Genomic DNA, 14,175 nt, shown 5'->3' with positions numbered 1-14,175 from the left:
CTAGGTTTTAAAATGTCAGTACCTGATAGAAGTGCTTGTGTTTGTTCATGGTAGCCCAGCACAAAGCACAACCATTGGACCACAGCAAGATTATGAAAAATAGATGAACCATGAAACTGAGCTCACATATAAGTGTGTGATGAATGAACAAAAGCATCAAAAATCGTCAAGGAGACACTTTTAATTTCTTTCGCTGAGAGCTTACACACACACACACACACACACTGTACAAAAACACACACAACTCAGTGACACCAGCTGGACTGGTGCTGGTGCGTCACACAGAGAGGGAAAACAAAGGCGGAGGAGCGGCGGAGCCGTCCTCCCGTGCTGCTGGCTGCTCACACGCCGAGTCCTCCGCAGTAAAGCTCCGGCTGTGACGAGCATGCGGCTTGCTTGAATCTGCATCTACATGAAAAGCGGCCTCAGCTCTCCACTTTGGCCGCTTTGGGAGCCTCAGCGTCCTGCTCCTCGTCCACCACCTCCCCTTTCCTCTTCCTCAGGCCCTTCATCTTCCGTGTCTGCAGCTTGGACAGGTCCTGCTTCTGCATGTGAACGCGGCCGAACTTGGTGCCAAAGGCATCATGGGAAATATTTTTCTTCTTCTTGGGCTGTAACAGAGATAAAGGGAAGCTTTTATTTTGAAACTTTTTTTTACTGATTTAGTGTAAACAGTGTGTCTGGAATCATTTGTGATGTCTTGAGGACTTAGTAGCAGTAGTGAGAGCAATTGTGCTTATGTGCTAATGTGCTATCCTCTGGCGCCACCTTCAGGACAAACACTTCCATTACTCATCTTTCATCTCCACGTGTGTCGGCCAGTGCTGGGATGTTTTGGTGTGCACAGATTAGCCCCAGTGGCTCATTAAGATACATGTAGTACAGTTTAAAATGTATATATTGATTATATACACAGATTATTGATCTTTGCAAAAAAAGAAGACAACACAGAGTAATCACACTCCAAGAGAAGTGTGTGTGTGCAGGACTCCTCGCCCTCCCACTGCAGCGCACGTCACACACAAAAGGGTGACAATGTCATTGTATTGCAAATTATGTGCACAGTCGTGGTTACCTGGCCTAACGAGCCACTAATGCTCAGGGAGTGGGTGTTTTTAAGCGCTCATAGCATGACAATAGATAGAAGATCAGGTAAAGCCGACTATCGTTTGACCTCTGGCCTGTGTGGATGACTGTCTGGAATAATACATCCCGTCTCCCGGTGTTTAATGTGCACGTGTCTCCTTCCAGGAGCTGTTTGCCGGCTGCTTGTCTTTGACGTCATTTTGTTTTCGGAGGGCCGAGAGCAAGAAGAGAGTTCTTTGTTGTTTGTGTGGAACAGCCTTAAGCCATGATTGACTGACTTGCATCCAGCAGTCACACGACATATTGTGGAAGTATTTAACTGGTCTGCAGAGTATTTTTATTTGATGAGAGTGAAAATCTCATTTGTAAAGGCTGTCAAAATGCTAAGAGAGCTCCTACTTTTTCCTCTAACCTGTATGGAAACATTTTATAGATCGCTACTTTAAGCTTTTCTTCTAGTTTTGTAATCAAATAAATGCTTTTTTAGGATTTCTGTCTTTATATCTGCATAAAACAAATATTCTTTCTCTTCGATTTTTGTCTGATCAGATTTACCTTCAGTGCTTTGGGCTGCCTGTGAGCCAGCTTGTACAGATCATCTGAAGCCAAATGTGTTCTCCTCAACACAAAGTCAAAGGACGGCCCGATCTCCTCCAGCTCGATGCGCGGCGTCCGGCACCCGGACTTTTTTAACAGACACCTGCAGTGAAACATAACAATAAGATCTTTAATAAAAGCCTGTCAATGGCTGAATGGTTGAACTAAAATTCAACACAACGTTTCATGTTTAAAAGCTCAGTACTTGTAGCTGCGCATGAAGATTTTCCCATCTAAGGCAGTGAAGTGCAGAACATGTTCCAAACCTGCCAGACGCACTGCGGACACAGTGGGACCTCTGAAGAAGTCTGAGAGACAGAAACACCCAAATGAAAAAAAAAAAACAAAATACACTTTTGGCTTCAGGTGAAGACTGACAACACCTTCACGGTGCGTACCTATGAGCAGACTCTTCAGACGTTTGTGCTCGTTGTCCGTATCAAACGCTTCGCCTGCAAATATGAGCATCGGCTTGGTCCCTTCAGGAAATTTACTGACCTGAAAATGAGACAAAAAACATCACCAGACGAGCTATTGTTATTGTTTCTGTGCCGGCCTCGTGTGGACCAGTGTGCGTGGTTTACAGCTGGTTAATGTCTGTGTGACAATTACCTTAATATCACTCAGGGAGACGTACTTCTCAATTCCAAGTTCAATCATATCCAGTACGTGGAAGTCAAACAGACGACCTGCAGACCCCCAACGGAAATAAGAGTTTTTAAAATAAAGCATTAAAAAAATGTAACATAACATTACAGCTGAGTGAGTGAGAGGAAGTCAGGACTCACCAAAAATGAGATTATTGGGTCGTTTCTTGTTGTGGGAGCCAAATAGAAACAGAGAGCAGTCGGTCTTCTTGGAGAAAAACTCCTGATAATGAATTGGGAAAAGAATGTGGCTTAAGCGGGATTCGGCCGCATCCAGATCAATCCAGATGTGTTTTTTTCTGAGTGTGAACACCTCGAATCCGGCTGTATCCAGTTTGATTTCAATCCGGCTAGATCTGGCTCAAATGTGGCTCAGGTGTGAACGCAAATGTGGCTCGTGAATCCGGCTAGCGACATGCTACTTCCGGTTAGCGACATGCTACTTCCGGTTCATGGGGCGCGACACGGGACAAAAAACCTCACGACGCATGCGCACACGCGGTCCTACCGCGGCCTGAACGGACTCTGTATATTATGAGGCGCCACCTAGTGGTTTGGAGGACAGCAAACATGCTGGATGAAGCCGGATTGAGTGTGGACACAACTGTGTGCTAGCCAGATTTGAAAATAGGTCTGAACGCATCCAGCTTAAAGGCTGTCTGGGCTCAATCCTACTCTAGCTGGAATGACTTTCTCCAGTGTGAACGGGGCCTTAGAAACAGTAACTTAACAGTGATGATGAATTTATGATTTAAAAAAACAAAAAAACTCACCAGTGAGGTTGAATCCTCAAATGGACGAGTAATGTTCTTCCTGAAAAAGAGTCACACACTGTGTCAGGACGCTCAGTAATTTGTGCAGGTTGTGAACATCTTATCAATAAATACTCAGACTTTATAAGAAACAAAACACATTTTGTTAAGATTTTACTGAAAACACTGACTTTTTGTACAGCACTGCATTGGGTTTCTTCAGGGAATACTGCAGGAGATTAACACATAAAACATCACATCATGTAGAAAAGGCATTTCTTCAAACATTACATTAGTAGCTTAACTATTACAGTGTGATAATACTAATAATAAAACTCTCAGATGTATATTTACACTGAGATTTGTCAGAATGTTCAGTATTTTTTTAACCACACTGTTGGAATAATATCTTGAAGGGGTTTTTATTAACTGTCAGGTTACTTACTATGTCCTTGAGGGCCCGTGTGACGGTCTCACTGGTGTTCCCTCCCTTCATGATCATGGCACTCTTCTCAGTCTCTGTTAGTTTCGGAGCTCGGCTCTCCAAAAAGCGCTTTGAGCGCTTGGTCTTGGGTTTTCTAAAAAAAAAAAAACACACAGAGAGAGACGGGAGACGATGACAAACTTCCAACTGCTATTAAATGTTAAAGTAAACAAAAAAGTCCTTGAGTCCAGTTGCCTCGATTTAAACTCTTGGAAATGACTATGACCTGGATGAATGAGAGCATCCACAGATATAAACAAAAAAGACAAGAGATGGATTTATCCTTTAGGTGACATGTCCAATTCACCTCTTAAGGTCTCTGGAAACTATTTTCTGTTGTTGACAGTATGTACATTACCCTACTTTGATGGTTTTTTTTTTTAATTTTTAAGCTGATGAGGAGTGGCCTCTCTGGGCCACCGTACAATAGTCGAATCTTAATGTTTTCCAGTACATTTAAAATATTATTAAACTATTAAAATCCATATTCACATCTGTTTGAAGCTGCAGCAAGTCTAAACAGCGATAAAAGTACAAATCGCAGCTGGATATTATATATATATATATATAATAAATCTGTTAGCACTCAGATGTCATGCTAGGCTAACTTTAGCCATATTAACATCGTTTGACGCTACGGACTAACCTACTTTAGATGTCGATAAACGTAAGAAACGTGAACACTGTACATATTTATTAAGACAGACTTACATTACACCGCCTAACTGCGTCATTTTGTGTCTTTATTCGCCGGAGGAGCGACCACGCTGCTGTACTAGTCCACGTGAAATCCAGCGGCGGAAGACAACAGTGGTGTCACTCTTCTTCTATGGTGGTTAGATAAATCCGCCACAAACTCATTACTGCCACCTAGTGTCAGATCTGCCGACTACAGGTTAAATTTTCCACTGGAGGCGCTACAGGAAAACAATTATAACACCTTCCCCTGCCGATTTAGTCCCAATTTCAAATCATTAGTGTCATCTAATAATGATCTTATATTGTAAAGTCAAAGAAAATATACTTTTATTTTTTTTCATATCTTTAATTTTGAACTCCAAGTCTTGATAATTGTGATTAAGACCCACTGATATCTTGTCTTTGTGATGTCTGTCCTCCTACATGGATATTGCATGAGTGAGTTGCTGCTTGTGTGTATCAGTCATGGACTTTTATTTTGAAAGAGCAGTTTGCAGTTAATAGCTGAATCCCTGTAGGCTACACCGCTTGGTTTATTTTGAGGTACCGAAGTCTATAAATAGCTGACATGAAGAGTGAGGACAAGAACAGCACAAGTTTGCACAGATAAATCTTTTTTATTATTGAAGCATCAAGCTCGTAGCACAGATATATTTAGCACATCTTGACCATTCAAAGAACAGCAAAAGAAAGAATTAGAACAGCAAAGTTTCTCCTTCAGTACATCCTGATAACATCCTGCAACTCTCTCACCCAGGGAGGGGGGGCGCTCTCACCTTCCCTTCCTCAAGATAAAAGGAAAAGAAAGTGATTTAAAAATAAGTAAGAACACGTTTTAGTCAACTTTGAAAAAGGTCATCCCTTCAGAACAAATTGGTTTTACAACAAAATCAAACATTTGGACACAAAGGGAAGAAAAAAAAAAAAAAAATTGGTCCGCAGCAGAAATACAAAATATTTTGTATAAAATTCTATAACCATTCAACTGCAAAAATGCTGTTTTGAGTTCACTGTATAAAAATAAAAAAACAAAAAAAAAGCAATGATCCACACCAACAAGGCTAAGATGTACTTAATCCAACAATAGTGTTCGATTCATTCTTCGGGGCAGATCATCATGCAGAGGTGTTCATGTAAGAGCAGAGATTGGTCCTCACAGGGAAAAAAAAGAATGAAACCACTCCAAAAAGCTGTGACAGTCTATAGAGGGGAAAATGTTCCGAATTTCAAGCTCTGGACATGAACATCTCTGCACCGTGCTGCATGGTTAAGCACTAAAGAGCAGGTTAGGACACCTCTCAAGTTGACCACAGAACTCACAAGTGGTAACCTGCTTTCAGTGATTTAGTTAAGTTTCATCGCAAGTTAATCTGAACCCCAAATTTGGAAAATAATAATAGAATCCCCGCCCATCCAAAAAACCACGTCAGGACGCGGCAGTTCCAACTATGCTTTAACCAAAACGAGGGGCGAAGGTGAAGCACACAGACCTACTGACGAAAAGAGGAGGAAGAGACGGCGCTACGCTACACTGTCAAGCAACACGGCAATAGTAGTAGTCACATGCACCATAGTGTCACAGGACACATAGTGTCCCCCCCCACCCCCCCAAAAAAAAAATATATATATATCAATGAACAAAAAAAGGCATTGATCCAAAACAAAGACGGTGAAAACTGCTGGGGGAGTCACAAAAAAAAAAAACCGTCTGGGGTGCAATAAATTTAATAAAATGGCAGTTTTATGCAGCGGTTACATGTGGAATGATCCGGGATCACCCTGGCATGCTCAGACTGGTGCGCCTCTATTGTGTGTGCTTACAGATTTCTGTATGGGGCGGAAAGAGACAGAGAGAGGATGGATATTATGTGGAAAAAAGAAAAATGCTTTGCTGGGCAACTAAGCAAAAAGTGTCCGATTCATTATTTCCCATTCATGGCGCGGACGCGTGCAGCCAGGAGGGCTTCGGTTGGTTGCGGGTGTCACTGTTCTGGGACTGGGTCTGACTGCTGTGAGCTAGACAATAGCGAGTCAGCATAGGGCTTTGTTGAGTGCTTGTGTGGGGAAGGGGAAGAGGGAGGGCGTGCTCTCCTGAAGTCGTACATTCAGCTCTAACCTGGTCCAGGCTTTTCTCTAGAGACTTGTACATTCGAAAAGACAGGCCACTTTTGCACAGGCTGAGCTACATTCATGTAAATGTGGAAATTCTGAGTGCTGAATATGACTGGAGGGAGGGGGTTAGAAGACCCAGAAGCTTCCTATACATATACAGCCTGATGTTAAAAGGAAGGCGCGCGCGTCTTAAATGATTCATATACATACGTTTTTTGTGGTCTATTCTGGGACTGAATGATTGTCGAAGGGATGATGTGGAGCTTCACAGCCCAGCAAAGCAGAAATCCTTCTGCTTTACTACACAATGGCCAATAAGATCGTTTTATCCAGTAGTGCAACATTAAAACAGCGAGGCTTACCACCATTTATACATTCAATCAGACTGGAGATCGTACCATGTGGTTTTTTTTTTTTTTTTTTTTATAAAGTGCTCTTAGGGGGGCCTGGCGATGAGAAACACTAGAAAAAAAAATAAAAATAAAAGGTTTTCTTTTTCTTTAAATCTAGTGGAGGGAGCCATAAGAGGCAGACTGATCTGAGCATGTCAGGGCCCTGGCCTAGTGTGGGCGGAAGCCTTGTCTGTGGGGAATGAGGGGGGAGACCTGCAGGAAGGGACCATTGTACTGGGCACAGGTGGACAGCCTCAAACAGAGCGTGTTTAATTCCTCTACATGCACTTCAAGATCACAGCAAGAGTGAGCTAGAATATCGAAACAGAGAAAAGAGCTTTCATGCAAGAGATCTAAGTCACAGGTACGACAATGCAAACAACTCAAACTGGAGGTTAAACTAGGGGAACCACTGCTGCCGACGCCGAGAGACTCCTGACAGCGGCGGCGCCGGAAGGGAAGGGAACAGGAGGAAGAGGAGGAGGAAAAGGAGGCGGGGCAGAGGGAAGACGACAAGCTCTCTAGCGTGGGGTGAAGCCAGTCGCAAGAAGGGAGCCCCAAGGGGCCGCCTTTCTTTTTGCGCCTCTTCTTCATCCTCAACCCTCAGCTCTGCTGGTTCTGCTGGCGGTTCTTGGTGTAGCTTGTAAAGACAAAATTGTAATCGTTGAACTGAGCCAACTGGCGGTCGAGGCGCTTGTAGCCCTCGAGCTTCTGGGCAGAAGAAAAGACACTGCGACATTTGGAGCTCTGTGAGAAGAAGAAGAAGAAAAAGTATAAAGACCCTGGAACCATTCTCCATTTAAAATCAGACAACGTATAAACACGTGGGTGTGTTAAAACACACCTGATTGACAAAAAGTGTAGTGACGAATTTTCCTGGCTTGAACACCTCCACAACCTTCCTGACCAGATCATCGTACGATGTCTGGGAGAGGTTGGTTTCAAAGCTGACGTAGGAGAACTCCGGCTCCGGGGTGATGTGGATGGTCCAGTAAGTTCCCTGCAGGAGAGCACGGGCAGAGTGGCGTTACAGACGTGCCTGAACAAACAAGACGACACGACAAGGACAACACAAAACGAGCCGCACTCACGTCAGTCTTCATTCCATTCATTGAGTATCCACAAGGGTTGAACATTGTGGCGTCGATCACAGAACCTGGTATCAGGTCACGAATTCCACTCATCTATTATGGAGAAAGGAAAGGAGGCGGTGAGCTCGAGATCTATTAACCCCTTCATTCATTTAAGCTGAGGGCAGCAGTGTCTACATAGATCTACATACACGAGTGACATCACTTGCAGAAACACCGTCTTTCATGAAGAACTGGTCCATAATGGCTGGATCAAGGTCACTCATCAGAACTTCCAGCGTCTGATCCGCATGCTTGTTCTCCCAGTACTCTGGCAGGTCCAGAGTAAACAGGTACCTGTGGGGATCAGGTGCAGGTGAGTTACAACATGCCATGAGGCAATGACAGCGGTTTACTCAGCTGTGTTACTTACCAGCAGTCAGAGTTCAAACGTCCCATACAGTAGGCTGCACCATCTGGATAAGGAGCACAGAAATGGATTAAACATGATCTGCAGTCGTTCTACAGCTGATGTAAGAAATAAAAATTGGTTTTAGAGGCTATAAAAAATGCAAATAGTCAAAGGTCTATGCGATATGGAGCCGCCATGTTCTATTGAACTGAAAAATGAGCCCACTACAGCGACTAAAAATGTGACAAACGTGGCAAAAACATAGAGACTGGTTCAGTAATCTTTCAGAAAACATGAGAAATTTCATGTGCTTTTTTTTTTTTTTTTTTTTTTTACATACTTGGGAAAATCTGGCTGAGAAAGTCCACTTCCTCCTGGAAGTTTCGATGAGGGAACTCTTGATGTGTTGGCTTCATAAAGTTCTTTCGGGAGTAGAAGAAATTCTACAAAACACAACATGTAATGAGCTCCACATTAATAATGACGTCGTCTTTTATTTATTTATTTATTTTTTGAAACATTTCGCTTAGCTGGTGTGGATGCGTCTAACCTCGATGGTATCGAAGCCGCAGTACTCCCGGGCGAGTTCCAGCAGAGGCACCAGTGCTTGCAGTAAGAGGGTGGTTCCGCATGTCTTCAAAATGAAACGTCTCTTGGAGACAAACATGCTACTCTCACTGTGAAAACACGAGGAAGACGCTTAGTGTTAGAACCGCAATCACGCACCTGTCACTCTTTATTTATTACACCAATCAAGAAAAACAAAAGCAGAATTCTTACATTACAGTGCATGAGTCATTTGATACCTCAGACAACATAAAAGAATACCCCCCCCCCTCTGGTAGCAAAACCTGAAACTCACTTCCTGGTTACTAGACTGGTTTGATTGTTTTCTATATAATGGAGGCTATGCAGTATGTGATGTGCAGGTTGTGTGTTGCGTTTGCCTCATCATCCAAGATGAGGACTACTGTTACCAATCAATGACAAGCAGCTTAACGATAACGCCGTCTAATCCTTGCTGCCATTTAATGAGGTGAGGAATGTCCTGTAAGTACAGACCTGGACTCACCTGAGTATATAAGCCACCTGCTTTTCAGTCTTTGTCACACTTATGATCAAACAGTGCACATTCTCCAGAAGTTTGTCCCACTCAAACCTATAAAAAAAAGGGAAAGCAGCATTTAGTGTTTTGTCATTTTAGGCAGATTCACTGAGGATGCTATGGGTTTACCCCCACCCCCACCCCCACCCCCACCCTCCTCTCCTCCTGACCGCTCAGACAGCTGCAGTACAAAATGCAGCTGCGTCACATTCTCATTACAACCTTGGAAGAGCAGCCCGGGCCCATTCACAGCTCAGGCTCAGCCGCTAGAGAAAGCTCGCGAGAAGCACAGCAGCGCTCAATGGGGAATTTACCAGCAGCCGGTGCTGCATGGTTAACCCCCACCGCCGCCGCCGCTGAGGGACGGACGCGGGGCTGCCTGAATTGGCAGCCTTTTTTTCTGGAGAAACTCTGAGCGCGAGCTGTGCCTCGGTGGCGGATCAGACTCAGAGCAGGCGCGATCTGCAAGTCATATCCCCCCCAAGGGGACTGATGAACTCCTTCACCTGTGTTTTTTTGCATTGTCACATAAAGTGAGGACTATGAACATGACAGGTGTAGAAGATTTATAGATGCCATATTACAAAAAAGACACATTTTCAGCCATTTAAAACAGAGTTTCGATCCAATCTGACGACAACCGACGCACGTAACAAAGCCCTGGGAAACGTGTGTGATGCTCGAACAAACAAGACACCAGGTGGAACATCTCTTAATTAACAGGGCTAATTATCAGCAGGTTAACAAAACGTCCAGAGAGGCCATTTTTCCCCAGATGTAAATAATTCCATTTAAGACGTTAAACTTGTGATCTTCAGCCCCTCGAGCAGCTTTACATCATTGCCTGGGCTCAGGAATGCTTTCAGAGGCTTTTATCGGTGAACAAGCTTCACGGCTATGTTCAGAGCTTTTTAAAGAAACTTCAGAAGATGAAAAATACAAGTCTCAACATCTGTGATACAAAGATCAGAATACACTGTATAAATAGCACCAAATGGCCGCACTTTAAAAGGTTTTATGTAATATAATGCCAGCTCTACCTAGATTTAATTTCCTTTTTTTATTTCTGACTGAAAGACAAGAGATCCCAGAACGTTCACACGGCAGATTATCAGAAAGTCTCTAATCTGAGATGGTGTGTGAAAGTGTGCATGTTACATTTGTAACTTGTACATCTGCACCATCAATGCGGAACAGATAAGAGCAGAAAGAACCTCTGCCAATGTCCCAACTACGTTCTGAACAGGTTCCAACATTGTGCCTGCAGCCGTTTGTTTCCTCACCTGCCCTAAAACATGGACGTGATGGAACAGTGATCCTTTTTTTTTTTTTTAAATGATGTTATCCTTGTGCCATCTTTCTGAGACAGCAGTTCATACAGTGATTTGCTGGTTTGTTGCCGAGGGAAATAAGGGAAACCTTTGCAACGCTGTAGAACGGCTGCAGTGCACTGATGCATGTTGTGTCTTGTGTTGTGTGTGCCGACTTGCTGACTTGCTGTTTGTCTACCTCTCCCAAGTGAAAGTGCCCTTATAACCTGTTAATATTGTGAATACTAAATCTTGCGGTTGATTATTTTGGCTTCACACAGCAGAGGCACCATCATGATGGTTAATAATGCGCACACACAAACAAATGACATTTAATTTACTCCAATAAATGACATAACAGGATACCTCGTTACCCTGCAGGCACCCAGTGATTTGTTTGACTTCATAATGTTACACTATTCCTGCTCCAATGTCATTTTATTATGCATCGATGTGTGTATATACCCATTCCACAGATACAACCCTGCAGAGTTTTACGACTGTCCATTCACACAACATGACATCAGTGCTGTTGCAACATGCCTCTGTCTTCATACCAGAGGAAGAATGTTACCGGAGACCGGTGTCAACTCCGGTTTCAATGTGAAATGTACGCCCCCCCCCCGGGCTATTTCTGGTTGCTCAGCAGGATCAGATTTTCCTTAAAGAAATGGTGGTCTCCAGGAAGGACCAGATTAGACTGCCAACATAAGAACTTCTAAGACATTGATACATCAAGATGGTGCAGTTGTCAAAAATCTGCAGAGGCAGGTTTTTGTTTTTTTTTTAAAGCAAGTTAGATGTGAGAGAATTTTCCTGACAAATCGCTGAAGCACGGCCGTCACAGAGCCTTGAAGAGAGGCAGCAGAGGTAATGCGAGTGAGCTCTACTTTTGTGAATCAGATGCCCTTGTGGACTTATTTGGACATTGGCTGACATCCAGCGAGCCTGATCCACTGACAGTGTCCCTCTGAGCCGTTAATCTGGACTCCGGCTGTAAATGAACGGCAGCTCTCACCCCGACCCGGCCAAACACAATTTTCTTAAACTGACCTCTGATCTACTTAATGATAATAAAAGTCGCCACAGCCCACAAAACGGGGCAGTTTTCTTCGTAAATTAGGGACTAGGGACACCCCTGCAGAAGAATCAATGGATGTTTTGTTTAGCTAAAAGTCACACATGCTCCTAAAAACCCTAAACCACACGGTGACACATGGTTTTTGCGGCTTCGACCAAGAGCAAAAGGTTTTTACTACCATGCCACAGCTTTCCCTCCATGTCCCATCACCACCAAGCAAATCCCCCAGCAGGGAAGACCCTTAACCAATCAGAAGAGCTGGGAGGGGAGTGCCTACATGGGGCTAGAAACGTGACCGGAACAAGGACTTGAGGCACATTTTCAAAGTTACACATCAGAGCTAAGGGGTGCACAACCATCGGGGTGATGGTTGTGCATCCAATCCAATCCCATAATAAAAACCGGTCTGAGATCCATCTCTAGGCCGCTGCTGCCGAGGCAACACGCGGTGTCAACGGAAGACCACATGCTTGACATCTCCAGAGCCCCTCTCTCTCTCTCTCTCCCTCTCTCCATGCGGAATGACGCAGGAACAAATAATCTTATCTACGGAGTAAAAACAAACGCACGGCGCCGTCGTCGATCCTCCGTTAACAGCGTCCTGATGTAAGAACCGAACGACGTCCCGACACCACTGCGGGGGCAATAAAACGCGTGCGCAGCAGTGATAGGGGTGAGGAGGGTGAGGAAAGAAGGGGAGGGTGGTGGTGGTGGTGGTGGTGGTGGATCAAGCCCGCCTAATGTTGGCACTAAAATAAAAGTCAGATAACGATTAAATTAATCACTCACTATAAAAAAATAAAAAAAATAAAAGACGTGCACAGTCATCATGGAGTCGTTAATCAGCGGCTGAATATTTACATATTTTCTCCCCGTCACTAGCCAGTGCTAGCTAGCTAGCTAGCTTAAAATGTGTCGCCAACCGCTTGTCAAGTCAGCTAATTAACATTATACAACTAATCTATCGCGCTACATAACAACCGGGTGATTACATCAGTGCAACAAAAAAGGTAACGGTCATATATTCCCAGGGTAAAGAATGAATGACTCAGCTTGGGACTGCCACGGTTAAAGGGGGAGGTGGCCATTTTCGAATGACGATGTTAAGCTAGCTTGCTGGTACGGAGTTCTAGGGGTCAGACTTGGGTTCAATTTATAACCAACTAAGTATAAACGAATGTTTATTGTGAAGAGGAAACAACATTAGTACCACCCTTTTTTCAGTGGATTCATTTTCTGAATGAAATGTGGGACTGAAGCCAAGCATGTGGCCGGTGTTTCCGCCACCCGTTTCCCCACATGCTAACGGAAGGACTGACTGACACACACTGCACCTGAGACAAATGACACGAACCTTGGGATGGTACGGAGGTCCCCGGTCCCTTTGGTCTCATCCTGGCGAGAGAACCACACCTCCAACAGCTTCTCAGTCCCCTCGAAGAAATGTGCACCGTTATCTTCCATCATGAGACAACAGACACCCAACAAAAAAAATATTAAACGTCGGTTGTAACGTTCACTGCTCAATTAATCCTTCCTCGATCAGTTATAATTTATTGAGGTACAGTCCTTTAAGCAAGCCTGGTGTTGATTTTCTTTAGTTTCCGTCTTCCCTTTTGCAGAGAATACCGTTAGCGAGTGCTAGCTGATATCGCCGGCCATACTGTGTAAAGCACAGATGTGAGCTGCGCGTTGGTTTTATTTAGTGGTTGCTCCTACGTCACTCCTAACTCCAACCAATCCAATCGCAGAGTCGCTAGATACAGCTTTTCGATTGGTCCACGGACCTATCAATCATAGCCGTGAAGAGGGGGTTTCCTCACGTGACGTGAGCTTTCACTGCACACTTTATTACCGTCCATAATGCCTTTTATAAGGGCAGTTAATTTTATTAATTTAAAGCGCGTATTAGAAAATATGGGACTATTTTATCTATTTATCCTGTAACTGTATTTCACTGCTTCAATATATTTGAAGAACAATTGAGCATAAGTGCTTATCTGACAAGTTTTTTGCTTTTTGTTCAGTTGCTTTATCTGCCTGTATATTTTATTCCTACACATATTTATTATTTATAGTTACACAATTACACAATGTCGACACTGAATTAACTAAAATGGCACAGAAAACAGAAATATAGCATTAATAAAAAAAAAATAACATACGTATAATATACACTTATTAATACTACTAATATAATAATAATAATAATAATAATAGAAGAAGAAGAGTAATTATACAGTAATTATAGTAATAAAAATGGTGGTAAAAATCGGCTGCAGCAGTCTGTATGTGTTTATTTACGCATTGTCTGACATTAAATACTAACATTGTTCACAAAACATCGACGGTATTTTTGAAGAGCGTCCATGAGTACGCAAAGTGCAACAAACCGCAGCGAGAAACGCGGGTTGTAGTTTTCTGCCTC

At 43.5% G+C, this 14,175-nt stretch overlaps 2 protein-coding genes across 2 annotated transcripts; both read right to left on the bottom strand.

The window, feature by feature from the left end:
• Window positions 1-161: 161 nt before the first annotated feature.
• Window positions 162-4,415, bottom strand: rpf2 (ribosome production factor 2 homolog). Its single transcript, XM_028397003.1, has 10 exons — window positions 4,278-4,415; window positions 3,528-3,660; window positions 3,274-3,311; window positions 3,104-3,143; window positions 2,472-2,553; window positions 2,296-2,372; window positions 2,082-2,181; window positions 1,889-1,991; window positions 1,642-1,786; window positions 162-611 (listed from the first exon to the last, which is right to left on the bottom strand). Exons 1-10 carry the CDS (start codon window positions 4,298-4,300, stop codon window positions 426-428), a joined length of 927 nt encoding a protein of 308 aa, XP_028252804.1. The 5' UTR covers window positions 4,301-4,415; the 3' UTR covers window positions 162-425.
• A 447-nt stretch (window positions 4,416-4,862) lies between these two features.
• On the bottom strand, window positions 4,863-13,426 carry amd1 (adenosylmethionine decarboxylase 1). The gene is made up of 9 exons (XM_028397801.1): window positions 13,102-13,426; window positions 9,324-9,410; window positions 8,802-8,928; window positions 8,592-8,694; window positions 8,273-8,315; window positions 8,052-8,196; window positions 7,861-7,953; window positions 7,614-7,769; window positions 4,863-7,516 (listed from the first exon to the last, which is right to left on the bottom strand). Exons 1-9 carry the CDS (start codon window positions 13,212-13,214, stop codon window positions 7,373-7,375), a joined length of 1,011 nt encoding a protein of 336 aa, XP_028253602.1. The 5' UTR covers window positions 13,215-13,426; the 3' UTR covers window positions 4,863-7,372.
• Between the last annotated feature and the right edge of the window lie 749 nt (window positions 13,427-14,175).

The sequence above is a fragment of the Parambassis ranga genome, chromosome 24 (genome assembly GCF_900634625.1).
Source record: "Parambassis ranga chromosome 24, fParRan2.1, whole genome shotgun sequence".
Lineage (NCBI taxonomy): Eukaryota > Metazoa > Chordata > Actinopteri > Ambassidae > Parambassis > Parambassis ranga.
This window is presented reverse-complemented; position numbering and strand designations above follow the sequence as displayed.